This window comes from Mycteria americana, chromosome 2, assembly GCF_035582795.1.
Source record: "Mycteria americana isolate JAX WOST 10 ecotype Jacksonville Zoo and Gardens chromosome 2, USCA_MyAme_1.0, whole genome shotgun sequence".
NCBI lineage: Eukaryota > Metazoa > Chordata > Aves > Ciconiiformes > Ciconiidae > Mycteria > Mycteria americana.
In genome coordinates this window covers 170,720,474-170,747,679 of record NC_134366.1, presented here as the reverse complement: position 1 = coordinate 170,747,679, position 27,206 = coordinate 170,720,474, and the positions used below count along the sequence as shown (strand labels likewise).

The following is a 27,206-nucleotide window of genomic DNA, read 5'->3' as shown; positions in this document are numbered from 1 at the left end:
TGGATTTAAATCACTGGTCTGGCTAGTTTTGGTTTTGTTGGTTTCTACAGAAGATGTTTTTCCTTTGGTATTTGTTTTCTGAGAGCTTTCTGAAACTTTGCCTTTAGTTTCCTTGGGTTGGTATTACTTTCTTTTGTACTGTAGGTGTTTACTTCACATTTTCCATTTCAGGTATTTTAATCAGTACCTACTCAGAGTGTCATTTAGTATTTATCAGTTCATTTTTAACACAACTATCTATAAAATTATTTGTACTCAACAGATCTGTGAAACTCTTGAACCTCCCGACCAGCCTCCGACCTCACAAAATGAAAAGTCTGCTTGGTCAGAATGTGTCAACCAAAAGCCCCTTCATATATTCTCCAATTATTGCGCACAGTCGTGGGGAAGAACGAAATAAGAAAATAGGTAAGAATATTTTGCAGCATTTTCCATTGTTTTTTAAATTAGAAAATCTTTCTTGGTCAAGGAAAGCAAACCTGAACATTACTTTCTTGTATTTGAAATAATCAGCTTTTTAGCCTGAAGTTCTGAAGGAGCAAAGCTTTGTTCTCCGTGGGAGTTTCAAATTCAAGAGAGGAATAAAGTCTCATAGATGATAAAACTGATTTTCAGAGGAGATAAACTAGTTTTATTTCCTTCTCAAACAAAAGAGAAATCAAGGAAAACTTAGTTCTGACATGTTCTGTTCAGCAGCAGTGAGCTTAGCCAGTTATCATGTGTGGTGCCCTGAGCTAGATGCACTGTTGGGGTTTCCCCTTTTCTAATAAGGGTATCATCATGAACATGAAGAAAATAGGATGAATCAGCTGCAGTTTCTTGGACAAAAGATGCAAATCCATAGGAAACTGGACTGTGGTAGTTCATCACCCATAGAAATCTTTTTTTAGTTTATTTTCGGTTAATAGTGTTAGACCATTGGGATTTTAAAATTGGTTTTCAGTTTATCTCTTTCAGGAGAAAAAAAATGCATCTCGTTGATCCTACTATGATTTAACTTAAACTCAGAATGATTAACTGTCTGATCAGTCAGTTTTTCTTAAAGACAGTTCAGCACAAATCAGAAAAGCCTTATAAACAATGTTTAGAATACTACAGTCATTTTCTGCTAGAGGATTATTTCATTTATTGTAAAGCTCTTTACTGCAGTAATTGTGCCATTGGAAATAGATTACAAGGCTTTTTTCAAATCCTGGATTAAGTTACAAATATTGGTAGTCCTTTGTGTTGCTTTTGTGCATATCACAGGGATGATAATTTTTAACATAAGCATTAGTGTCGGCACAAAAAGGACTTGTGTGACTATGGAATAGAACCGATTGCAAAAACTTGAATACAGAAATTTTCAGAATGGTGTTTATCTTAATTTGGCTCCTTATGTTACTGTTTTTGGTACTGTGTAATCACAAAAAAAAAAGGTAGAAAAACAGTACTTTGAAATGTCATCAAGGTTTGTTAGATTTTCTGTATCATGCTTTGAATTGTAAAATACTAAACACTTAGCAGGTCATCGTCAGTAGTGGCTCCAACTAATTCTTCAAATAGGTAGTTCAGGAACAAGTTAGGGCAGAAATTTTTGAGTAGGACAAGCATGTGCGCTCCTCAGCACCTGAACTTCATTTTCTGTGCCCTGCTCCCTGCCCCTTTCAAGCATGAATGCGTATGAGAGAGATGGGGAATGCTTTCCACATCCCATATTCTGAGTTTCTTGTTAGTGGTAGTGTATTTGTATTGTAGTGTATTGCATTGCTCTCTGGGACTCCTTCCTTGTCTCTCTCCTTTTTTACCCCTCCGACAGTCCTCTTTCATCTACTTTTAAAATTAATTTTCTCCAGCAGTGTAGCAACCGCTTGGCTTGTTCACCTGGATTGTGCCTGGCCTGCAGAGCCAGTACTCAGAGGATGTCTCTGTATGGTTTCTCCATCTAACATGTGGGGCCGCAGGCTTTTTCCACACAGTTTTCTAGGTTAGACGTTGGACTTAATCTGCCTGTGCTGTGGACCCAATTGTGGTTAAGATTATATCCCTCACCTTGAGAAGAACAGGCACATAGTCTAATTTTTTTTATGATTATGTGTCTTTTCAATAAATAGTTGAAACATGAGGAATTAGGAGATATGCAGAGGTATGGATTATTATCTGGCAGGTTGGATAGACATGGCTTAGTGCTACTTTGCTGCAGTACTACTTTGATTTCAAAAGATAAAGGATAAGAAATTAAAAAAAAAGGATAAGAAATAAGAATTAAGTAAAGGATAAGAAATTCAAAAAATGTAGATGTGTGGGAACATCTTAAAGTGCTTTCTTGTTAAAGAAATATTTCTTTGGAAAATAGCTTATATTATTTCTCTTAATAATTTGTTTAGAAATTGATCACAATTAAATTTTCAACATTTAATCTCTTAGGTATACCTTGTCATGTTTTTTTTTTTGTTTAAATAAAACATTATAGCTAATCTTGTCAAACAGTTGTATTATGCAGTATTCTTGTTCCTTGATGGATAACAAAAGGAACCTGCATTTTTTGAAGCAGGTCGAGTTAGGATTTGTTTATGTGCTGTGTGTACCATAGGAGTTTTATATTGTACAGGGCAGTTTCTCCTTTTTGGTTTTTATTTAGCTTAAGGAGAAGTCTGAACTGCTTGTGATCTTGTAAAGCATTTGTCTTTTGAAGTATATACACAGTGCGTTCACTTTCAAAAGCGTCTAATGTTTCAAAGTTTTGTAAACAAAAGAATACACAAAATAAAATCAGATAATTCCTTTGAAAGAAGCAGAGAAAATTAATAAACTTTGAAAATAATGAGAATATTTCAATGACATGTATTTAACTTTAATGAAAACAACGACAATAACAAATGAACTGTGTTTTTCTTACATGGAAATACAGAAGCCATATTTTGGTTAAATTATTGTTACAGCAAAGGAAATCAAGTACTGCTGACAAACCAAAGGGAAACAAAACCCTTTAGAAAGTCTTGAGGAAATGTTTTCAGCTTTCAGCTTGATAAGCTTTTCTGATTGGAAACAATAAATGGGATAATTATATTCTGGTTAAATTGCTTTAATAGTACACTAGTCATAAGAAATAAACTTACTGATTTTTGACATAAAGTGTTTTTTTGTTTTAAAGTGCTGATAATAGTCTAAAGCAGCAAGAATGTATAATAGTTCCATTAGCAAATCTGGCAACTAATGTCATACCTATATTAGATGATATAAGTATAGCTCTTTACCTAGGACCATATAACCTGATTTTACCTTTCCTTTCAAAAGCTTTTTCCCCAAGGAAGCAATTCTGTATCATTGCCCTGGTGTCTTTTACATGGGGTAACGAGATCTTCTGGAAAGGAAACCAGAGGCAACTAGTGAGATCTCAAGAAGTGGGAGTGTCTTTTTGGTGGTGGTAGGGACTAATCATGTTTTCCTGTAGGAATGAGAAAACTATATATATACACACACACACACATACTCCCCCCCCCCCGGAAATAAGAACAGCCCAGAACATAGAACAGCCCAGGTTGGAAGGGACCTCGGAAGATCCTCTGGTGCAACCTTTGTGGGAAAGGGAGTCTAGATAAGATCATCTAGCACCCTGTCCAGTAGCATCTTGAAAACCTCCAGCAGTGCGGACACCACCATGTCCCTGCAGAGGTTGTTCCAGTGAATGCTTGCTCTCACTGCAAAAAATTTCTTTCTGACATTGCGATGAAACCTCTCCCAGTGCAACTTGTACCCATTGCCCCTTGCCTTCTCCATGTGGCTCCTTGTGAAAAGACAGCCTCCATCCTCTTTGTAGCTGCCCTTTAAGTACTGGAATACTGTGATGAGATCCCCCCGAGCCTTCTCTTCTCCAGGGAGAAGAGACCTAACTGCTTTAGTCTTTCCTTCCTGGTCAGGCAGGTTCTCCAGCCCTTCAGCCACCTTCATGGCACTCCTTTGGAACCCCTCCAGTCTGCCTGTGTCTTTCTTGAACTGTGGGGACCAGAACTGGACACAGTACTCCAGGTGCAGCCTGACAAGGGCTGAGTAGAGGGGGATGACCACATCTCTGTCTCTGCTAGCAGTGCCCCTGCGGATGCAGCCCAGGATTCAATTTGCCTTTGGTGCTGCAGCAGTGCACTGCTGACTCCTGTTCGGTTTGTTGTCCGCCAGGACCCCCAGGCCCCTTTCAGCAAAGTTGCTCCCCAGCCATACCCAGATCCTAGCCCGCACTGGCCTCTTTGCTTATGTCATCCCAGGTGCAGGACCTTGCACTTGTCACAACTTTGGACACTACCCAAGTTTGTTAGTTTAAAGCAAGATTAGCAAGTCAGCCAATCTGCTAGTGAATATTCTCCTGCCTCTTCTAGGTAGGAGGATCCTATCTCTCCCCAATAGGCTGTATTCATTAAAGGACTTCCCATGATCATAGAAACCAAAGCCCTAGTGGCAACACCAGCCACTAAGCCATGTATTGATCTGCATGATGCATTGAATTCTGCCTGCACCCCTATCTCTGACTGGCAAGACAGAGAAAAAAAATCACTTGGACACCTGTACCCTTTACTTGCACATCTAAGTCTCTGAAGTCCTGCTTGATCTCGCCCAGGTTTTGCTTTAACATGTCATTGGTGCCCACATGGAAAAGAAGTAGGGGACAGTAGTCTGTGCTTTTAACCAGCTGTAGCAGTCATCTCTTTGTGACATCCTGAATCTTGGCTACTGGCAAGCAGCAAAGTTCCCTTGACTGTATACCAGGCCAGCAGATAGGTGCCTCGGTGCCTTTCAGCAGAGAGTCACCCACTACTAGCACTCACCATGGCCTTTTGCAGCTTTTACTACGTGCTGCTGGTGCGGCTTCTCCCTGTGAATTCTGCTTATGGGTTTTGTCCGCTGCCAAGTTTTCATACTGGTTGGTACACACAACAAAGGGCAGTGAAATGATATCCTGTTCCTATGGGTCATAAGAGACCATGGCACCTCCTTCTCCAAGGTGCTGTCAGTTCGCTGTTGAAGCTTTGTCCAGTAGTCTCTGGAGGTCAGTGCCAGAGGGCCCTGGTATTTCTTCTTGCTAAGGCTCAAATAGCACTCACTCTTGTTCATCCTCCCTAATAAAGCACAGATGCTAACTTCTTCCTGCAGCTCCTCCACCCACTGCCTGAGTGACCCCACCAGAGCACACCTTGCACAGGTGGAGCTTCCACCCTCCTCCACCCAGGAGGCAGGGGTGCAGTGTTTGCAGCCCTCCACCTGTCCAGCAGCTGCTCTGATAGCAAGCTCTGTCTGGGTGGCTGCCTCCACTCATCCCAGGCTTGCCTGGCAAGGTTTCCTGGCAGCAGATTCCTGTGTGCTGCAGAGCACAGCCCTTGCCTGATCTCTACCACCATGCTTCTGACATGCTTCAAAGGACAGCCTAATCAGCCCTTCTAATTCCCTGGAGACCTCAAGCTGCCGGGTAGGCTTGCACAGCCACCAGCTAGCTGGGGTGACTGTCGGGGCAGCAGCCTAAACCTGAGGATAAGCAGAGCACGCAGCGGCAGAGCGCGCAGCCCCTCCCGCGCAAACTGCTGACCCCGCTCCCCTCAGTCGCCGCTCACTGCGCACCCTGGGAACTGCCCGCGCTGGTCCCCTCGAGCACCGCTCTCTGTTCGCACGCCCTGTTCGCGGCGCTGCAGGTGACTAGCTCTCCCCAGGGGCCGGTTATATGCGGCTTCCCGCGCTTTGACCTAGCCGCGGGGACAGCCGGCACCGCCGAGCTCTCGCCCGCCGCTCTCCTCTTGGTGAGACCTGCCGCCTTGCCGGCTGGTCACCTCCCCGCACACAGCCCAAGGGTGTGGTGGGCCCAGAAACCCCCTCAGACACCTCGCCCGCATCTCGCAAGCCTCGCGCTCCTCTCAGCACGGCGCTGCTGCCGCTTGTGCTGCTGCCGCTTGTGCTGCTGCCGCTTGTGCTGCTGCCGCTTGTGCTGCTGCCGCTTGTGCTGCTGCCGCTTGTGCTGCTGCCGCTTGTGCTGCTGCCGCTTGTGCTGCTGCCGCTTGTGGCTAGCGTCGGCTTCCCGCGGTTTCAGTACTATTGTAAGGAGATAGTTCAGGGGGCTGAACTGGGATTCTGCACTGAGGGAGGGATCGTTTCTGTAAAAATGAGCCTATATCTGTAAGAAATGAGCCTAGAATCCTTTCTTTTTGGAAAGAAAGACAGATTAAAGCATTAGACAAATTAATGGTTTGCGTTTGTTTAGAGTAATACTTAGATGAAATCAAGAGTTTCCAACATATTTTTCTGGTCACTGACTTTTTCCAGAATCACTTTTTACATTAGTTGCATTGAAAGCGTTTTCAGAAAAGACGTTCTAATCTTGTGGTAGTTCTTATAATGTGGAAATTGCTATACTTTACAAGGCCTGAATTACCTACTTTGGCTACTACAAGTGCCTACGTTGATGTAGTTAACCGTAACGGGGCTTCAGTGCTTAAATACCTTTGAAGGTCTGTACAGTACCTCTTCGGAGGAGTAGCTAATTCTTTTGGGGACTGCAGAAGACATTGTGGACACTAATAAGCAATTAAATAAACAGAAATTTATGGAACATCTCATACAGTTGTGCTTTTGAATGTTTTGTTTTAAACAACAGTTTTGCTTTTCAGGTTTCATAGTAATATAACCTGTTAATATCTCTGAATGTATGTTTTTAATTTCCACTAGCATTAATTGGAGTTAAACATTTGCATTAAGTACATCTCCCTTGAGCTCTCTAATATTGCTTGCAAAATGTAATCAGATAGTAAATGATTGTGAATGTACAATTAGAGTACAGATGGTTTCAACTGTGAATTGTAGTCTTAATATTAATAAACCTGTGTTTTTACCAGACATTTTCTAATATCCTAGTAAAAAAGTGTTAGTAATGTATGTTAAAATTGAGTAAACTAGTAAAAGTTAATCCATGTATGTTATAGGTTAGCTTATAGTCATGATTTATTTAACAAATACAGTTAAACCACTTTTTGTTTATTTGGACTGCAGGTCCTCAGCTTGTATGGAGAATCTTGTCACATTCAGTTTTAAGTCTGAACATCAGGTGCATGTGGTTAATTGTGAGAAATTTGGAAGGTAGACAGGATCTTGTGGGCTGAAAAGATTATGAAGTGCTGATGTAAAATAATCTTTCTGCACTGAACAGTTCCTCAGAAGTTGCATCTCTGCTGCTGACCTCACTTCCATAAACTTCTCATCTCCTTAAATTAAAAAAAAAAAAAAAACAACAAATTTTAAACTTGGCAGGCCGAAGTGTCTTTAAAGTTGAACCTCTGTCACTTGTAGTGAGATATAAACTGAAAGTACAGCTTATTACCTGACCTATTTTTGTTCATTGTCTTTCCTAAGTATTTTCACAAGTTACTAAATAATCTGCGTTATTGCTTAAGTCTCCATTTTTGTGAACCTCAGAAAAATCTGTATCTGTATATCCTAGTGTCATCTTCCCCTCCCACAGCATCTCCCAAACTACTTACTGTTTCCCAAAGAAAATTACAATCTTAATTTAGATTGATCTTTTATTTACTCCGTATCATCAGGTGTGTCTATATGAAGATTTGTTTCCATTATTTTTAATTTCCTTCTTCCTGGTGTGCTCATTCCTTATCTAGTTGCTTTTTATCTGAGTCTTAATTATCCAAGGTGATGTGTACTCTGTACCTAACTCCAAGTATGTAAGCCTTTAAGCGTTGAACATTAAGTATGTGTTTAAGTACTGTTTTGAATGGATGCCCGAGTTAATTTTTGCCAATGTAATGTTGGCACACTGGGTCTTTGGAGCACTATTACTGTATTAATGAATGCTTCTGGTCCTTTAACCCATTGCTTTGCCTGTGATTTATAGCTTGTGTCCCACAATGCACTTGAATAGGACTTGGCCTGTGAAGATTATAGAGATGTTAATTTAGAACATAAAGATAATATAGCAATCTGACAGCTCAGCTGATGCTACTTTTTTATAACACTATGATTAGGTAATTCTTGCATTAATTCTGTAATCATTTCATGTAGATTTCCAGTGGGTCCAGGGAGATGTATGTGAAGTTCAGTTGATGGTGTACAACCCTATGCCTTTTGAGCTCCGAGTAGAAAACATGGTATGTATCTTCCTAAATCTCCCCTTCATATTGTTTTTTCTGAAACATTTCTCAGTTGAACTTTCAAATATGGTTTTCTATAAATCAAATAGTTAAAAAAATCATTTAAGCCAGCATAACCTCATTTTAACAGTGCAGTACTGTCAGTTTTCTCATATTGGTTGGTAATGAGGTATTGAAATGAAAATCTCTGCCACTCAGTGTTTAAATGCTTTACTCTTACTGACCCATAAATAAATTCTGTACCTTTCTGCATTGACTAGAACTCATGCTACATAATTTACATATACTGGTTTTCAAGTAGTAATTATATCCCGAAACCTAATAATTAGTGTATACTTACTACTGTAATTTAAAAATCTGCATTCATCCTAGCTTTTCAAATTCCCATTTTGACCACATTTTAAAAAATCTGAGGAATTAAAATAGTTAGTTCTGAGAAGCCTTGTTTTTTAATAGAAGCTTCAGGTCATGGATTTGCTGTTCCCAAGGATATACGTTACTTGAAAACACTGTAAGCTAAAATGATCAGGAGGAAGGAAAAAAAGTCTAAAATCCCAGAGAAACATGTAAGGTTAGAAGGATCAAGCCCAAGCCGTCTACTACTTCAGTCGGCTGTATGATATTAATTTTGTGGACTGCTCGCAGTGTATCCTGAAACAAAGTAAATTGCTTTTTTTTTCCTCTTTATGCTAACAGGTTTTTTTTTTAATTGTTATCCATTTAAAGGTTAAAAGTCCTCTAACTACCAAACCAACTTAATCTCCACTCAGTCCTAATCCAGTGTTGTCTTTTATGTTAAATATTTTTACCTTTAATATTGCATTAAAAAATAAATCCCATCTCTTAGAGCCCATTGTTCTGTTAGGCTAAGTGAATCAACATATGTTTATTTGCACAGGATTTTTGTTTGGGTTTTTATTGATAGGTCTACTGCAGTGGCTAGTCAAACAATTTGACCTAAATTACTGATAATATGCCACACGTAATAAAGTGTTTTTCCGTGAGAAACCAACATGCCCAAAGATTGTGCTTATAGCTTAATAAAAGTCATTCTTAGAAGCTAATAATTCAAAGCATTGTTTAATATTTTAAAATGTTTTGGTTTATTATGTCCCCATGTCCCCTTGTTGTCTGATTTCTCATCATGTATCACATTCTTTCATATTATTTAATCTCATAGAATCATTTCATAGCAAGTGTATCCTTTGCTGTCATTTAGTGGCAGTTTCAGCTTTTGTCCCACAACTTTTTTCCTTCTATCTGACTCAGCACCTTACCTTTGCAGTATGACTACTTGTTCAAGCTTGTTTCCAGTCACTGACAGTTCTTCTTTGAGTTCTTCTTTGCTTAATTTCCTTTGTTCTTTACCCTTTTTGTGGTTCACCATTCATCAATATGTAACTGTCCTGAAATCTATAGTCTTACTCTTTTTTTCTAATTTTCCCTTTCCCTCATCTTTCAGTTTATGATTTGTTGTTCTGTTAGCATATTTGTTTCATGTTAAAAGAATGCTCAAGCATCAATCCAACCTTTTAGCATGATACTTTTCCTAATGTGTCTTCCTATTTGTTAGGGCTGAAAGTTGTGATGGTAAACAACTTAGTATTGAGCACAAGTCGTTAAGGAGAATGATTCCTCATTGAAAGGCTTCTCTAGCTTTTTTCATTATTTGAAGTATTCATGCTAAGTACATGTAGTTTAATTGAGGTATGCTTAAGTAAAAGAAATGGAATTTTTAGACTTGACATGAGACTGCAGAGACAAGACTTTGATCAGTGTTGCTCAGATGATAAGCCCTGTACTGTCTGAAAAGTTGATTTTTTTGTTGTTTTCCTGTATTGTTCTCAAAGCTCTTTGCCCATCTTTGTTGTTCTTGCTGTTTATTCCCTGTCATGCATATTCATGATTTGGGGCTCTATTTAGATACCTATTCTTCATGCGTGTCCCATTTCTGTATTAATTTTCTGTCTTTTTCTATTTCATGTTTTTGTTTCGTCCATATAGTTAGAAGGCTGATCCATTGAAAGGTGCAATACTGTTTGCAAAATGACAAATGAAGATGTTTAATCATGGAATATGGAGGTGATTAGGTCCAACAACTGTGTATTTTAAGTCAATAAAGTGAAGTAGGAGAGATCGTAGGGGTGATCAGACAAAGTGCTTTACTAAAACTTAGCAGGTACCTTAAATCAAGAGAGTGAGAGAGAGACAAAAATGAGCCTAACTAGCTTTGGCTGCAAAGGATTAGACAGAATATTTTTGCTATCCTGGTGGTGGAGCTTGCCAAGTAAACAGGAGATGTGATGTTCAGCTGTAAATAAGTGTATATACCACTTTACTTTTTTTCCAGGAATATTGATTTCTGTGTAGACTTGTTCAGGTATGTGAATGATAGCTTCTATTTCTTTTGCAGTTACTAAGCCTTTTTTCTGTCCAGGAAAAAATGACCTTCAGATTTCAGGCCTCCAAAAAACCCCCAAAATTCTGGGATATCTCTGATGGATTTATTTTGTGTCTTGGGACAAATGTTTAAAACAGTAAATCATGTACAGTCTACTGTGATCTACTATTAAAATAAAATGCGTGTGAAGATGCACTGCAAAGTGTGTTAAGTCCTCTAAGGTTTTGACTACTTTTTCCTCTTTATTTCTCAAGTTTCATATTAAAGGGAAAAAAAAAAACTACGAAATTTTGAGGCAATATTATTTGAGTGAAAGCATTTTTTCTGCACTTACTGTAGAAAATATAGCTGTGGTTCTAAGAAGGCTACAATATATACAGAACAGTGTAAAGTGTATTGAGTAATATCGAGAAACTAAAAAAATACTACGCCAAAACACGGGGGTAATGTAGTTTATAGTATGAAAAGCTCATTATTCAAAAAGAAAGTTTTTGTTCTATAGTTCTCCTGTTTGGAGCGTGTATTTATTTGAAGACAATTTAAGTGTGGTATTTTGATTAATGATGGTATAAGCATGGCTGTTACCTTTTTTTTTTTTTGTAAACTTCAAAACTATACTATTAACCAAGAGCTCTATGTTGATATTTAAAAATGCCATCTAAAATTTTGATAAATCTTTATGTATAATCAGTCCCATAACTTAGCTTATAATCTTTTAAATTGTTTCCGTGAACTGCTCTTTAATGAGTTCACATCTTTGTCCTGTTTCTGCCATCTTGAGGGACTTTTTTACTGATAGATGACATTGAATTGAAGCTATATTGGGCAATAATGCACACAAAAAAGGTGAGGGGTAAGAAGGATAAAAATGGTAGTGTTCGGTGTTTTCTAGGTCTGCCTAAAATAATCTTATTAGAAAGATTAGGGAAAATTTCCTTTTAAATAAATATTTGACAATTTTTGTGTAAAGTATTTGACAACATTGTATAAAGTTATGTTCAGCATGAAAACTAACTTTGATGGCAGTGTAACTTTAAAAAAAGAATGATTGCATTTCAGGATTAGTAAGTAAAGCCTAAAAAAGCAGTTACATCCTCATATTTGTTTTAACAGCATCCCCAAATGCTACCATTTACATACTAGTTATTTTGTTTCTCTAAAACTAAATCGTGGTTTGAAGTGATTGAAAGACATGCCGTGATAATAGCATGCATATATTCACTCGAAGACAATTTAAATTGTTTTATAAGAATACAAGGAAATGTAAAATTGGAGAGGTTTTTTGTGTGATTCATATATTCCCTGGAGGAAACCTTGTATACGAGTAAACTTTTCCTATAACGTCAGAAAGAGCAATGATTACTAAATAGTATTACTTGAAATAAGGTGTAAGACTCAAGGGGAAAGAAATCTAACACTTATTTCCCTTTTTTTGTGTGTGTGTGTCTGATATGTTTAGCTAAAGGATATGACAGTACTTCAGCCTTGATTTCATTGTCACTGTTAATCTAAAAAATTTTTAGGCACCAGAGGGCAATGTTGGGCAAATATTGCTGAATTCTGCTATCCAGCAAATAGCAATATTGAAAATGTCTTTCAGACATTCTAGATATGTCATTGTCTGTTAAAACTTATTTGTGTGGGTTAAGTTTTAACAGTAAGTATCTTGATTTCAGTTTATGTCTGGAACTCCGAAGCCTTGTTGAGGTTTATATTGTTTTTTTTTCCATTTTGATGAGTTTTTATGTTTTCTTAATATCTTTACTTTAAAAACTGTGAAGTTTTACTGAATAGTAAAACTCTCATAATGAGAGAAATGAATGCTGTATTCTTCCTTGTGTGATAATACACCTGAGGCTCTTTTATTTCTAGTCCAGGCATAGTATGTGCTTAGTGCAGGTGTTTTGGCATTTCCATTGCGTTTGTTTTCTAGAAAAGCTCTTCATTTTCATGGTTTTTGTTGTTAAGGAATAGACTGAGAATGCATTCTTAATGTCTTATAAGAAAAATACATTGTGCTGAATACTTATTTTGCTTTAGCAGTTATCTGTGATCAACATGCTGTGTTCATGATCAGCATGATCCAAGGGTGTCATTTTGATATAATGTCAGGGGTTAGGGAACAATGTACACTGTATATAGCAATTTTTTTTTTTCTCTGCTGTTATTAAATCTTTTTAATACTAGCAATTTCTCTTACTAATAACTCTTCCTGTAAGCACATGCATATTTTGGGTGATTGTACTCCAGATGCATTCATGTGCCTTTTTGTCTATTACTGCCTCTATTTATCTTGATTTTTGTTTGGATTTTGTCTGCTGTTAACATACTCAGTTTAAATGCTTTGGCGAGGAAGATGCTTTCTCTGACAGCTGGGTTGTGAGCATTGCTTTTCCTGAGCCTTGACCATTAGCCTTTAAAAACATTACCATTGATTTATTTAATTTTTCTCAGTTCATTTCCCTATTTTTTTCCCCCCATGGTTGTGATCTTTAGTTTCTTCAGGGTTATTGGGCTCTGGTCCATTCCAGACGTCAATTCCCTGCAATGAGGGAACTCATTGGTGTCACAGATCAAAACTCCCACTGGGCTGTGAGGTTTTGACTGGCAATTTTGGGGTCGTATGGCAGCCTGTGTACGTGCACTCATGACTACTTTAGATGCATTTCTCAGGGCTGTGCTGGTTTATGGTCTCCCTTGAGGTTATTTTTTCCTTTACAGGAACCTAAAAGGCTTTCAGGGAAATGTCTTCCCATGCACCCCCTCAATCCAGCTTAATAGTGGAGGATGTCTGATTGCTGGGATGGGGGACTACTTCATATTAAGTAAGAGCACAAGACTGGTTATACTGCAAGTAGTGAAATGAATGTATAAATGTATGTCCTGACATCCAGCTTGATTAAAACTGTGAAGCAGAGGAGTGAGAACATGGGAGAAAGCTGTATTTACTCATTGCTTCCCTCTCCCCCTTGCCCCAAGGAAAACTGGGCTATGTCTTAGGACCATGTCTTAATGAGAAGCTTCCCATATTTCAGACAAGTGACGTGACTATGGTTTTGCCATGGTGTTGTAATTTCTTAGTGTTCTGTATATGTTTATAGGCATTTGATATACTGCATAACTTGGGGAGTTAGCTAGGAATGAAAAAATAATGATGTGTATTAATTGTTGCAAGGTAAGTTCAGTGTAGTATTAGGAAAAGGTTTAAACTGGAAAGGCTTTCCAGTTTGACCACTGCATTAAGTTACCTAAGCCCTTCTTGGAGACTACCGCTGAGGGAAATTCCAAAACTCCCTAGATAAATGTGCTGGGAATGGGTAAGTGGAGTTGGCTCTGCTTCAGAGTAGGAAGATGAGTTAGAAGGGGTCCCTGTCAGTTCTGTTTATTTACATTTGCTATAGCTGATACTAAACAAGACATTGCAGGGGTTTTTTGTCATTGATTTTTTAGGACTTTAAGTCCTTGGATGAAAGTTGAGGTGAATCCTGAATAATTAAAATGTATTTGAATATTTGGCCGAGTGATAGTTCAGTGCTTTTGGGACTGAAAGAATCTTACAAAGCCTTCTGTACCTGTTTTAAAAGTGAGTTTTAGAGTGTGTGTGGGGTCACCTTTTGTTTATGTTCTAAGATTTGCTTCAGCCAAAGCAAAAGCAGAATGATTAAGACTAAGGCTAAGTCAGTATTAAAGTGTGAATGTTCACCCCCTTTCTGTGAGGTGAATTCTGCTGGAAGGATTCATATTCATTCACATGCAATCAATTAGGTTGCATCATATCTAAAATTAGTTTGTATTGTCTAGTTATTGCAATAATTATTTTGATCTCTTTATTCTGAAGTATTGCAAGGAATATTTCACCAAGAGTGCAAACAAGGTCTGCTTAAGCTCCCAGCTACATAAATGTACCTATTTGAAAAGTAGTGACGAAGCTTGTGTTTATGAAGTGGGAATCAAAAAGTGTCAGTGCTCTGATACACTGGGCGGTGAACGTATAGGAAGACAGAATTAGTTTTTACTTACTTTTTTTTGTGGATTGTTTCTGACAGCTGAAGTCTCCATGTGAAGCTGGGGGAAAACTAAAATTCAATAGAAGTGAGGGTTTAACACAGTAATTTCTTACAACTCAAGTGAAATGACGACATTGAATTTTGTGCAATATTAGAGAAGGATAAAGTTCTGTAACGCACCTTTCCACAAAACAAGAATAGCTTTGATTGAATTAGGTGTTGTCTCAACAGTGTCAAGTCTACAAAGAAGTAATTGCTAGAACGAAGGATTTTTTAGCTTTTGGGTATATTATAATCTTGACGACTTCACATCTTCAGTAGAAGAGAAATCAAGAACCTGACAAACCTGTTCAGTTTGCTTTCTAAAGCTTCTGGTGTGTTTAGGACTTTGCTGTTAAAAATCTTAGGTGCAAAGCATTTATTTAGTTGTTATGTAGCATGTACATAAAAGATAGTTGTTTGTTAATTTTTCAGAAGGCACACTGCATTCTGAGGAGGGAAGAAATTCTGATAATGGCTTTTAATTTAGTTCCATTTTTGACTGTTGGTGGGTTGATTTTGGTTAACATCGAGAATCTGCTTGAAGAAGACTTGCTGGTGGTTAGTCTTGATGCAAATCGGGCCATTAAAACTTAAAGTACATGATAGGTCAAGTTTAAGTCATTGGCTGGGTAATTCCGGTGGTGCCATTTGCGTTTCTTTAAGTATTTGTTATACGAGTATTGATTTTCCTAATTTCTACTGAGAATTAGAAACCTAAGAGGGCTAGTCTGCCTTTTACAGCGGACATGAGCATTAGAGGTGCACCATTCAAAAGCCAATTGAATTAAAAACTGGGCAATCATAGATGTTTTCAAAGAAAAGCAATGCTGGTGTTCTGGCACTGTGCAGATAACGCTGCTTCTTAAACTCCTTGTTCAGTCTTCAGTCTCTTTGTGGTTTTCTGTGGCTCAAACCATGAGTTTTTTCATGTGTCTTTACAAAAATAGTATCTACCTCTTTCATAGAGTTTTGAGTTCCTGTGAAGCATCCTCATGGAGTTGAGGTTTAATCCAGTTGTACTTTTTGCATTAAATGGTGGAGTTATGTGGATGGCATCTTTATTAAAAAATAAAAATCTATGTGTATAGAAAAGCAGCTGGCAACTTAGACTTACGTGCTTTACAACATTACATTTCTTACTTGTAACAGTACATTCTGTGTTCAATCAAGTATCTTAAATTCACTAACCAAGCTTAAAAAAACCCCCAATCTACTAAGGACTGCAATGCTGTGTTTAAAAGTTTGTTAATTTTTTTTTTTTCTTCATTTCTTATTTTGTCCCATGTTTTAAATTTAGGATGCTGAGAGATTTCTCTGACATACACTAAGGGAGTAAATCATACAGTGTAACTGCAGGCATCTAGGCTTGATAGAGGATCGATTTAGCAAAGTGAGTGTCTTATTCCAACTCACTGAGATGTTTAGGTTGGATAGTAAAGCTAGACTTGCTCTATTATCTGTAAATACTAAAAACTTTTTCTCCCCATAGATAAATATTTTCTGGCCAGGAACTTTAATTAAAGCTGAGCAAGAGCTGCTATTGATGTTTGATTTCTGCTGTCCAAAATATAAGCAAATAGATAAGTAAGGTCACAGGTACAATTAAATGTAGGTACAAAACAAGACCATGCAGATTATATCACTCATTCTTTTTACTGTGCTTGGGTATAAATTTTTATTAGTTTTTCATACATTGTTCCCACCTCAGATCCTGAAACACGTTTCAGTGTTGAATACAAATCTTGCTGTAATTCTAGATGTGTGCTTCAGTCACTGGAACTTAAAAACCAAAATAACTGCTATGAGCAAATTGGAATAAATCGTAAAAGGTTAGGTGATGTAATGCAAGGGATTAAAATATAAGTATATATCATAAAAATGTAAGTGTGTATCATAAAGGGATTTATCTATGTAATATGACTTTTTCAGGGTCTCTTGACAACTGGAGTAGAATTCGAATCTCTTCCTGCAGCTCTTTCTCTACCTGCAGAATCTGGTCTCTATCCGGTAACTCTTGTTGGTGTTCCTCAAACTACTGGACAGATCACTGTCAATGGTAAGGGATGTCTTTAGTCATTCTCTTCCTAGCAAAATAATAATGTGTTTTAAATCTCTGTGGATTACGTAAGTTTGTATGACACATACGTATTTGCCACTCTGAATTCTCCTCAGTAAGTAAAAGAAAAAACAAAACAAAAAAAGAAATCTGTTTTCTATACTAGACTTCATAAAAAACATAGCCTGAAAAATCGTTTGGTTGTAACAGCAGTAATGAACACATATTTACAATATCTCATGTATGAGAGGAAAAGGATAATGAACTCAACCTTCCCTTTATTAATGCTTTCATTTGGAAAGCTTCTGAAGAGGATTACTTGAACTTTTTCATGAGAATACAGAAGATAATCTTGCAGTTCGTTTTTCTTAATTAATTGTGTTCATGTAAGATTACAGAAATTTTTGCAGATTGCTTCTGTAGAAACAATTTACCCAATGTGTGTAGCCTGTTGCAGTCGAGATATCATTTCATTAATAAGCCTAAATAAAATTGTGTTTGTAGTAAATAAAGAGAATTAAAGAGCTTTTGTAGAAGTTGAGCAGATCAGTCTCCTAGAAAAGGAGGTATCTGTGAAGATGATAGATTCAACAAGTAGTAGGAGTGAATCATCTTACCAACACACAATTTTAGGTATGTGTTCCTAGAATACAGAGTTACAGGAAAAGAACCATTTTAATAAAGCTAAACACCAAAAGAAGATGGCTTTGAACTTGAAGAAACTCTGTTCTCCCTGAGGTTTTTCTTAAGTGCTTTTCTGTGTGCTCATAAAACGATTCTTCATTTGATTTTTTTTTCCCAGAAACTATTTCAGTAAATACAGAATAACATCAAAGCATTCAGAACATTTGTGCTGTAGTTGTCTGCTTTTAGTTTCACATACTAAAAATGTATTGCAAGTAGAGGAGTTGATTTCTGTACTTGGTGGCTGTTTGTGTGTCAATGTATCAATTTTTCCTTCAGATATAGCTTGTATATATTGCCCAGTAAGGAATCGGTGTAGAGGCACTTTCCTACTAAATTGAACTGTAGAGGATAAGTTGTGGTCTTTTATGGCAGGTGTCTCTGTGTGTATGCATGTATGCATAAATACTTTTTTTTTCCTAATTAATTTCCTTCAGGATTCTTTTTTCCTTCGCTTCTGGATACAGCTGAGACTCTTTCCTATAAAGGTTTTTTAGAGGAAACAGGGAACTGTTTACAGAATCACAGAATTCCCTACATATGTTGAAGGGTAACAGATTTTATGTGCACCAATGGATTAGGTGATGTAGTATAAGAGGATAGTCTCTATACTATGTCTTGTGATATTGATCTTGTAAAGGATTCTACAGAACTTACCACAATGAGTAGTAGAAATCATGGGCTCTCTATTTTATTTTTTTTAATTTACATGTCACAGATACAGATGTGTGTTGTTTGTATGTTGTCATGTAGTTATAGATGTTATTTAGGGGCTTTGAAAACCTTTTACATATTTTGTGTCCTGAGACGATTCTTCTGTAGAGAAGGTGGTGGTTTGGGTAGCAGAAATATTGGCAAGATCACAGAATCACAGAATCGTATAGGTTGGAAAAGACCTTTAAGATCATTGAGTCCAACCGTAAACCTAACACTACCAAGACCACCACTATACCATGTCCCTAAGCACCTCATCCAAACGTCTTTTAAATGCTTCTAGGGATGGTGACTCAACCACTTCCCTGGGCAGCCTGTTCCAATGCTTGATAACCCTTTCAGTGAAGAAAAATTTCCTAATATCCAGTCTAAACCTCCCCTGGCACAACTTGAGGCCATTTCCTCTTGTCCTATCACTTGTTACCTGGGAGAAGAGACTGACCCCCACCTCTCTACAACCTCCTTTCAGGTAGTTGTAGAGAGCAGTAAGGTCTCCCTTCAGCCTCCTTTTCTCCAGGCTAAACAGTCCCAGTTCCCTCAGCCGCTCCTCATCAGACTTCTGCTCTAGACCCTTCACCAGCTTCGTTGCCCTTCTCTGGACTTGCTCCAGCACCTCAATGTCTCTCTTGTAGTGAGGGGCCCAAAACTGAACACAGTATTTGAGGTGCGGCCTCACCAGTGCCGAGTACAGGGGCACGATCACTTCCCTAGTCCTGCTGGCCACGCTATTTCTGATACAAGCCAGGATGCCATTGGCTTTCTTGGCCACCTGGGCACACTGCTGGCTCATATTCAGCCAGCTGTCAACCAACACGCCCGGGTCCTTTTCCACCAGGCAGCTTTCCAGCGACTCTTCCCCAAGCCTGTAGCGTTGCATGGGGTTGCTGTGGCCCAAGTGCAGGACCTTGCACTTGGCCTTGTTGAGCCCCATACAATTGGCCTTGGCCCATCAATCCAGCCTGTCCAGGTCCCTCTGCAGAGCCTTCCTACCCTCCAGCAGATCAACACTCCCACACAACTTGGTGTCATCTGCAAACTTACTGAGGGTGCACTCGATCCCCTTGTCCAGATCATTGATAAAGATGTTAAACAGAACTGGCCCCAAAAGTGAGCCCTGGGGAACACCACTTGTGACCGGCCACCAACTGGAGTAAACTCCATTCACCACCACTCTTTGGGCCTGGCCATCCAGCCAGTTCTTTACCCAGCAAAGAGTACACCCGTCTAAGCCATGAGCAGCCAGTTTCTCCAGGAGAATGCTGTGGGAAACGGTGTCAAAGGCTTTACTGAAGTCTAGATAGACAACATCCACAGCCTTTCCCTGATCTACTAGGCAGGTCACCTTGTCGTAGAAGGAGACCAGGTTGGTCAAGCAGGACCTGCCTTTCCTGAACCCATGCTGGCTGGGCTTGATCCCTTGGTTATTCTCTACATGCTGTGTGATGGCACTCAGGATGACCTGCTCCATCAGCTTCCCCGGTACCGAGGTTAGGCTGACAGGCCTGTAGTTCCCTGGGTCCTCCTTCCGGCCCTTCTTGAAGATGGGCATCACATTCGCTAATCTCCAGTCAGCAGGGACCTCCCCAGTTAGCCAGGACTGCTGGTAAATGATGGAAAGGGGCTTGGTGAGCACATCTGCCAGTTCCTTCAACACTCTCGGGTGGATCTCATCAGGCCCCGTAGACTTGTGAGTGTCTAAGTGGTGCAGCAGGTCACTAACCATTTCCCCCTGGATTATGGGGGCTCCATTCTGGTCCCCATCCCTATCTTCCAACTCCAGGGGCTGGGTACCCAGAGAACAATTGGCCCTGCTATTAAAGACTGAGGCAAAGAAGGCATTAAGTACCTCAGCCTTTTCCTCATCCTTGGTCACTGTGTTCCCTCCCCCATCTACTAGGGGCTGGAGATTCTCCTTAGCTCTCCTTTTGCTGCTAATGTATTTGAAGAAGTGTTTTTTGTTGTCTTTTACAGCAGCAGCCAGATTGAGCTCTAGCTCAGCTTTGGCCCTTCTAATTTTCTCCCTGCACAGCCTTGCTACACCTTTGTAGTCCTCCTGAGTTGCCTGCCCCTTCTTCCAGAGGTCGTAGACTCTCCTCTTTTTCCTGAGTTCGAGCCAGAGCTCTCTATTCAGCCAGGCCGGTCTTCTTCCCCGCCGGCTCATCTTTCGGCACCTGGGGACAGCCTGCTCTTGTGCCTTTAGGACTTCCTCCTTAAAGAATGTCCAGCCTTCCTGGACTCCTTTGCCCATTAGGGCTGCCTCCCAGGGGACTCTCTCGACCAGTCTCCTAAACAGGCCGAAGTCTGCCCTCCGGAAGTCTAAGGTGGCAGTTTTGCTGACCCGCCTCGCCGCTTCTCCATGTATCAAAGACTCTATCATTTTGTGATCACGCTGCCCAAGACGGCCTCCAACCATCACATGGCTCACAAGTCCTTCTCTGTTCGTGAACAAGAGGTCCAGCGGGGCACCTTCCCTACTTGGCCCACTCACCAGCTGTGTCAGGAAGTTATCTGCCACACGCTCCAGGAACCTCCTGGACTGTTTCCTCTCTGCTGTATTGTATTTCCAGCAGACATCCGGCAGGTTGAAGTCCCCCACAAGAACAAGGGCTAGCGATTGTGAGGCTTCACCCAGCTGCTTATAGAATAGTTCATCTGTCTCCTCATCCTGGTTGGGTGGTCTGTAACAGACTCCCACCACAATATCTGCCTTGTTGGCCTTCCCCCTGATTCTTACCCATAAACACTCCACCCTATCATCACCACCATCAAGCCCTAAACTATCCAGACACTCCCTAACATATAGGGCTACCCCACCAGTATTAGATCTGACTAGTAAGCTTAGTACTTTTAGACCTTTCAGAAAACAGAAAAATTCACAACATACTGGTGTTTTCTTCTAAAAATCAGGTTACCATACTTCAGTTTTTGGAGTCTTCAGTGATTGCCTTCTGGACAATCTGCCAGGAGTGAAGACCAATGGCTGTACTGTTGAAGTCATTCCAGCTTTGCCAAGGCTGCAGATCAGTACCTCCCTTCCAAGGTGAGAAACTGAATTAAATGATGATTTTATTTGGTCGTATTTAAGCGTTAGTCACATGCTGAATAAAAACTCCTTTGTCTGAGTATATAATCAGTGCTTTAGTAAAACAAGACATAAACTATATCTGTGCTTTCTACTTTAGAATATAAATCTAAGTTGTTTATTTCACTGCTTGAAACCTTGGAATTTCATAGAAAATATTTTGAGATTTAATTAACTGAGGGAGTATAATGGTTATTCATTATTAAAGTCATAGTTTTATAAGACAATCCTTTAAAGGCTAAATGTTCATAAACTCTTGAAGTAAAGAGGTAATCCATGGAATAGTGTAGGTGGGAAAGGGCGCCTCGGGAGATCATCTTGTCCAGGATCTTGCTCAAAGCAGGGCCAGCTTTGACAAGTGATATGACTTAAATGTTAGAACGGGTTGCCCAGGGCATGATCTAGTCAAGTTTTAATTATCTCCATGGGCGGTGTTTCCATCACCTCTGTGGGAAATCAGTTCCAACGTCTGACCGCACTCACAAGTTAAAATCACCCCCTCTTAGGTAATTCAATTTTTTTCAAACTGAGCAAACCCAGCTCTTTGAATCTGTCCTCATATGTCATGTGCTCTAGCCTCCTAATCATTTGGATAACCCTCTTCGGGACTCGCTCTGATATATCAGTATTTCCATTGTTCAGGAGGGGCCCAAACTTGATACTGTACTACAGAAACAATATGTTTAAGAAGTACAGAAGAATCAACTAAAATAACTTCCTTATATACTCACCAAAAAAGGGCACAGTAGTAGTGTGGGGTTTTTTTGAGGTTTTTTTTTTTTTTGTGAAGAATGTGTCTGACTACTTCCATTATTTTAGAGAGAGGTGGTAAGACACTGATTCAATTCAACTTTTGGAAATTTTCAAGGTTCAAGAGCATTCACCTACTAAGCTGCATGTTGATCACTATATCTCAGAGTCTTGCCATCCATCTACTGTTTTGCAAATAGTTGTAAAAGTATGGAGGGTTTGGGGTTTTTTTTAATATTCCTTTTAGCTATGGATCAGGAAACAGCCTTTTGTTACTTATTACCTTGATAGCTCAAGTACCACAGGGATTGTTCTATTGATTGGAAGATCTCAGCTCTATTTATGATCCTTAGTAGGATGATCATCAGTATCGTATGACACAGAGATATATATGTATATGTATGTAATTTTTTTTTTTATTTTGTTCTTCAGTATGGTTTACTTAGTAAAGCAAAGAAACCAGTTTGGTTCTGATTTTGCCTTACTGAATTCTAGTTTTCTAATGTGGAATGGGCTGTGTTGATGGCATTGTGTTACAAAGATATAAAAGTAATATTCTGATGAAGACAGCAAAGTAATAAAATGCTGCAATTGAGTTACATGTTGGTAAATTCCCTATAAAAATTCTGCTAGATACAGAGTCTGTATGGTTTAGCTGCAATTAAAATTAATATTGGCTAGCCAAAGTTATGAATATATTAAAGAAGATGATGGGTTTGAAATACAGAGGGAATAGCAAATATTCTTATATAAGCATAATATCTGCTCTTTTTGGGTATATGTTCAGCTGATAATGTGGAACGTTAACACGATTTTCTTTGTATATTGGTGTGTATTTACTTTTTCATTGGTGTTAAATTTACTCTTAATTTCTTCAGATGCTTTAGTTTCAGTACTCAGTCTTAGTTCCTGTAACACCCTGGGAGTTCAGATGCACTCCTGGCTACCTTGCAGTATACCAGCGTGGTCTCTGTTTACCATCACTTACTCCTTCTCCCAGCCTCTATGATACCAGCAAATTGCCTCATGCGACTCCTGTCAACAGCATTTTGTCCTTTGGGTTCTCCAGAGGATGATGTACTTTTAAAAGACATGGTGAAGAAATGAAAGAAAGAACATTCTTAATTTAGGGACAGCAGGATAAAATATGAATCGGATTTCTATCCTTGCATCTTGCTGATTTGCTTTACTTTTACATGTGTGTTGACACTCATCTTACCACCATTTGATGTTGGGCTCTATTCTTGAGAGAGAGTCTTTTCCTGACAGAGCACATTAGTTTTTATAGCTGATTGTCTTTGGAACCTTCTACTGGAGCTGAGCTGACTTTTCTTAATTATTGACCAATTTTATTTATTTATGAAGTATTTGAGATAATCTTGATACTGTATTTATTGCCTTGCTTTTTTGTAGGTGAAACTGCTGGTATGTAGGGAAAGGTTTGTTTGAAAGGTGAAAGACATATAGGTGTTTATAATTTCTTCAACAGTTGATTGATCTAATAGTAATTTTGGGGTGATAGTCATATTGGCAAGAATAATTCCAGGCCTTTCTAGGCATACCATAACTTCTTGTTAGAACTGTAACATTTTTTTTATTGATCTGTGTTATGGAAGATCAATTTAATAAGCTCAATTTAGCAGGAGCTGTAATACAGCTTGCTGTGGGTTGAGAATGACTTTGTTAGTATATATTTTCATCATTATCTGTATTTATAATTATGCATAGATTTATATGTATCATATATATAGTATATAAAAATATTACACTACTGAGTAAAACAGTCTTGATGGGAAAAGCCTACAAAGTAAGAAAATTGAGGGAAGAAAATGACAAATTTATAAATAAAATAATGAAAGACTTCTAATATGGATGAACTTGGACAAATATCAGTCATTTCCACAAGAAGCAGAAATTTTTGAAGCTGCATGCCAGTGTGCCAGATATTATAGGTTGCTTTCTTGATGAGTACTTTCTAATACATTGAAATAATTGTACAATACTGTTATGCTCAAAATTTTGTCTATGGGCAAAGAGGAATGTATAAAGTTAAGAATTTACTGTTTGTATCTGAACAGTCCAATACAGGAATTATTATTAATACAGATGCAATTATTACAGAAGGAAGAAAAAGAGAGAAAAATACTCTATACAGAATAAGAATCACTAATAAATACACTTAAAATTGTTATATGCACACATCCTATTTTCTACCTGTTATCCTGGTGTTATGCTCACCCTCCCACTGCTCCTCTGGGTCCTAAGATTGGCCTTTTCAGTCTGGTGGTACAGCAAGTTGTCAGCATCTGGAGACCTTCACTGAGAGGAATATGATGTTGATTCCCGCCGCCCCCCCCCCCCCCCCCCCCAAAAAAAAAAAAAAAAAACACCACCCAAACCAACAAACAAAAACCAAAAAACAAACCACCCCTTGAGGCCATTTTTGTTTGCTAACACATTTTTATGCCTTTTTTTCACTCAGGCTCTACGTTACATCCAAATTTAATATATGTGGTGCTTTTTTTTGTATGTTAGATTCTTGTTTTCTTTGTTACCCCTGAAAGCTATTTTTGTCCACCTCCAGGTCTGCATTTCTTTGACTGTTAGTGAATAGCTGTGGGGTCTCCAGTGCTAAGCATGTCCCTGATCTCTTACCATCCCATGCCAGTAGTCCTCTCCACTGCATCCTGTGTCTCCATTTCGCAATGCCTCTGCTATCGTACCAGCCCTGTGTTTCTCTCATTTGTGTTACTCATAAATATCTCATTCTACCTAGTACACCTGCTTGCTACTGCTATCTGTATGAAACTATGGTTGTGCCAAACAGAGGTAACAGAAATAACGCAAGAGGTGTACCCACCAGGGCAGAAGAAAAATTGCTGCTACAGCTACAGTAAGTCAAACCAAAGTTGCAGGCAGCTCAGGACAAGTTCAGAGCAGGCACAGAATCATGGAATGGTTTGGGTTAGAAGGAACCTTTAAAGGTTATCTAGTCCAACCCCCCTGCCATGGGCAGGGACATCTTTCACTAGATCAGGTTGCTCAAAGCCCCATCCAGCCTGGCCTTGAACACTGCCAATGATGGGGCATCCATAGCTTCTCTGGACAACCTGTTCCAGTGTCTCACCACCCTCATCGTAAAAAATTTCTTCCTCATGTCCAATCTAAATCTACCCTCTTTCAGTTTAAAACCCTTGCCCCTTGTCCTGTCACTACAGGCCTTGGTAAAAAGTCTTTCTCTGTCTTTCTTATAAGCCCCCTTTATAGATATTGAAAGGCCACAATAAGGTCTCCCTGGAGCCTTCTCTTCTCCAGGCTGAACAACCCCAACTCTTTCAGCCTGTTCTCATAGGAGAGGTGTTCCAGCCCTCTGACTGTTTTTGTGGCCCTCCTCTGGACAGGCTTTAACAGGTCCATGTCTTTCCTGTGCTGGGGACCCTAGAGCTGGATGCAGTACTGCAGGTGGGGTCTCACCAGAGCAGAGTAGAGGGGGAGAATCACCTCCCTCGACCTGCTGGCCACGCTTCTTTGGATGCAGCCCAGGTTACAGTTGACTTTCTTGTCTGCAAGCACCCATTGCCGGCTCGTATCTAATTTTTCATCTACCCATGGCAATATCATCTACCCATTTCACTATTGCCATGGCAAACCTCAGTCCTGAGGTCTTAAACAAGAATTGAGATGGTTTTTAATTTAAGAAGCTGTATTACAGAAAAAGATGTGGAGGCTGAATTAGCTTGGGCTCAGGTTTCAGATGTACATTTATACAGTAATTGAAAGTACCATTTGTTTGTTTCATTAGTATGCAATTCCTTGATACTTTTGTCTAAATATGAGGGGAGAAAAGAAATTTCTTCTTTCCTGTCACTCCAAATGCCCAAACTTTGATAACAATACATGACAGTAAACTTTAAATGATCAAAAAATATGCGTTTTAAGTACTTGTTGCCATAGATGTGTTCTGAAAACTAAAATCTGCTCTTGTTTGTGGAGGCTGCTTATCTTGTGCTAAGGAAGGATAGCAGAAATACCTGCCAAAAGAAGTTAGTGAACCTGGGTTTCCGAACAGATTTATCAGTCATTAATCTCAGTAGCTTTTGCCCTTGTATCCTTGATCCCTTCTGACCACTTTGCATTAGCATGAAAAATACAGTCAGAAATTGAACCTCTGCCCATCTGTCTTGTTCTGCCATCCTTCTTCCCTCATTCATGTTCTAAAGAGTTCGTTTATATTCACTATTTCACCTTTCACAGAGTGAGTTTCTTCCAGGATCCACTCCACTCCCATGAGGTTTATATCCTCTGCTGTCCACTAAAACTGCATTCTCTGAACTCCCGTATTACTTCTCCCTAGCAAAGGTCAAGGTTACTGCTCAATTCTCCTTTATCCATGATGTGTTGTCATAGCACTGTGCATATCTGCTATTTCAATAACTGACTGGTTTGACACATTTGTTAACTTTTGAAAGTTAACACATTTGTAACACATTTGAAATGCTTGATACTCATTTAAATAAATTCTCACATTTCTGAAGCTTTAGATACCCATGCATTTTCTCTAGCACATACAACTTGTACAATAATTTTTGTTTCCTCTTTAAATTATTTTTACAATATATTGCTCTACTAAGTGTGTTAGTTCAGATACTGTTTATGATCCCTTAAGAAAACAGTTTCTGGGTGAACAGCTGCATAAAACAGTTAGTGCTGCTTATCTGTCATTAAAGGTGTTTCTGTCTTCATTCCACATACATCATATGTTGGTGGAGTTTGGGAATGCCTAACAATGTAGGATAATGTATCCTCACCTGTGAGTACAAAGGTTTCATCTCTTCTGAGGTTTCTTCTACCAGTTAACTTTATTCTCACTTTTGTAATTTTTATGGGCTGATCAGAGAGCAGTATGGACTTCAGGATCTTGCAGAGGACTCTCACCCTGGTTTCTCCTATGTAGCGCTCAACTTCTTATTCTCCTCAATTTTATTTTTTATTATTTATGCTTCGCATTCAGCTCTTGATACTCATCGTTACTCAACCCTAGTGTTCAAACACTTGGTAGATCAGATACCACTTTTTTGAAGTTTGCTCATTCTAATGACCTGCTCTTGCTTTTTTGCTCTTTTCCCTTTCTTATAGTTTTTGCAGCAATTTTTAACAAGCTAGGAATACATATTTTATATTGTTTGAAATCTGACTTTTCTTACGCATAAAATATTAACGTTTATCCTCAATGGTTATAAAAAATGGCCCTGGCTAAAATGAGAACGGAAAATGATATCTAATATCTTCCAGATTGCAGAGCAGTAGTTTCTGAGTCTTCAAAGAATAGTTAATAGAATATAGTAACTTGGAC

General features: G+C 39.0%; 1 protein-coding gene across 4 annotated transcripts in view; it reads left to right on the top strand.

The window, feature by feature from the left end:
- The window catches only part of TRAPPC9 (trafficking protein particle complex subunit 9), a 547,093-nt gene that overhangs the window by 66,256 nt on the left and 453,631 nt on the right, over window positions 1-27,206 (top strand). For all 4 annotated transcript variants that reach the window (XM_075495328.1, XM_075495326.1, XM_075495327.1 and 1 more), the window contains 4 exons: window positions 263-408; window positions 8,029-8,114; window positions 16,497-16,623; window positions 20,929-21,061. In XM_075495328.1, the coding sequence (XP_075351443.1) occupies window positions 263-408; window positions 8,029-8,114; window positions 16,497-16,623; window positions 20,929-21,061 (492 nt within the window). The remainder of the gene's footprint in view (window positions 1-262; window positions 409-8,028; window positions 8,115-16,496; window positions 16,624-20,928; window positions 21,062-27,206) is intronic.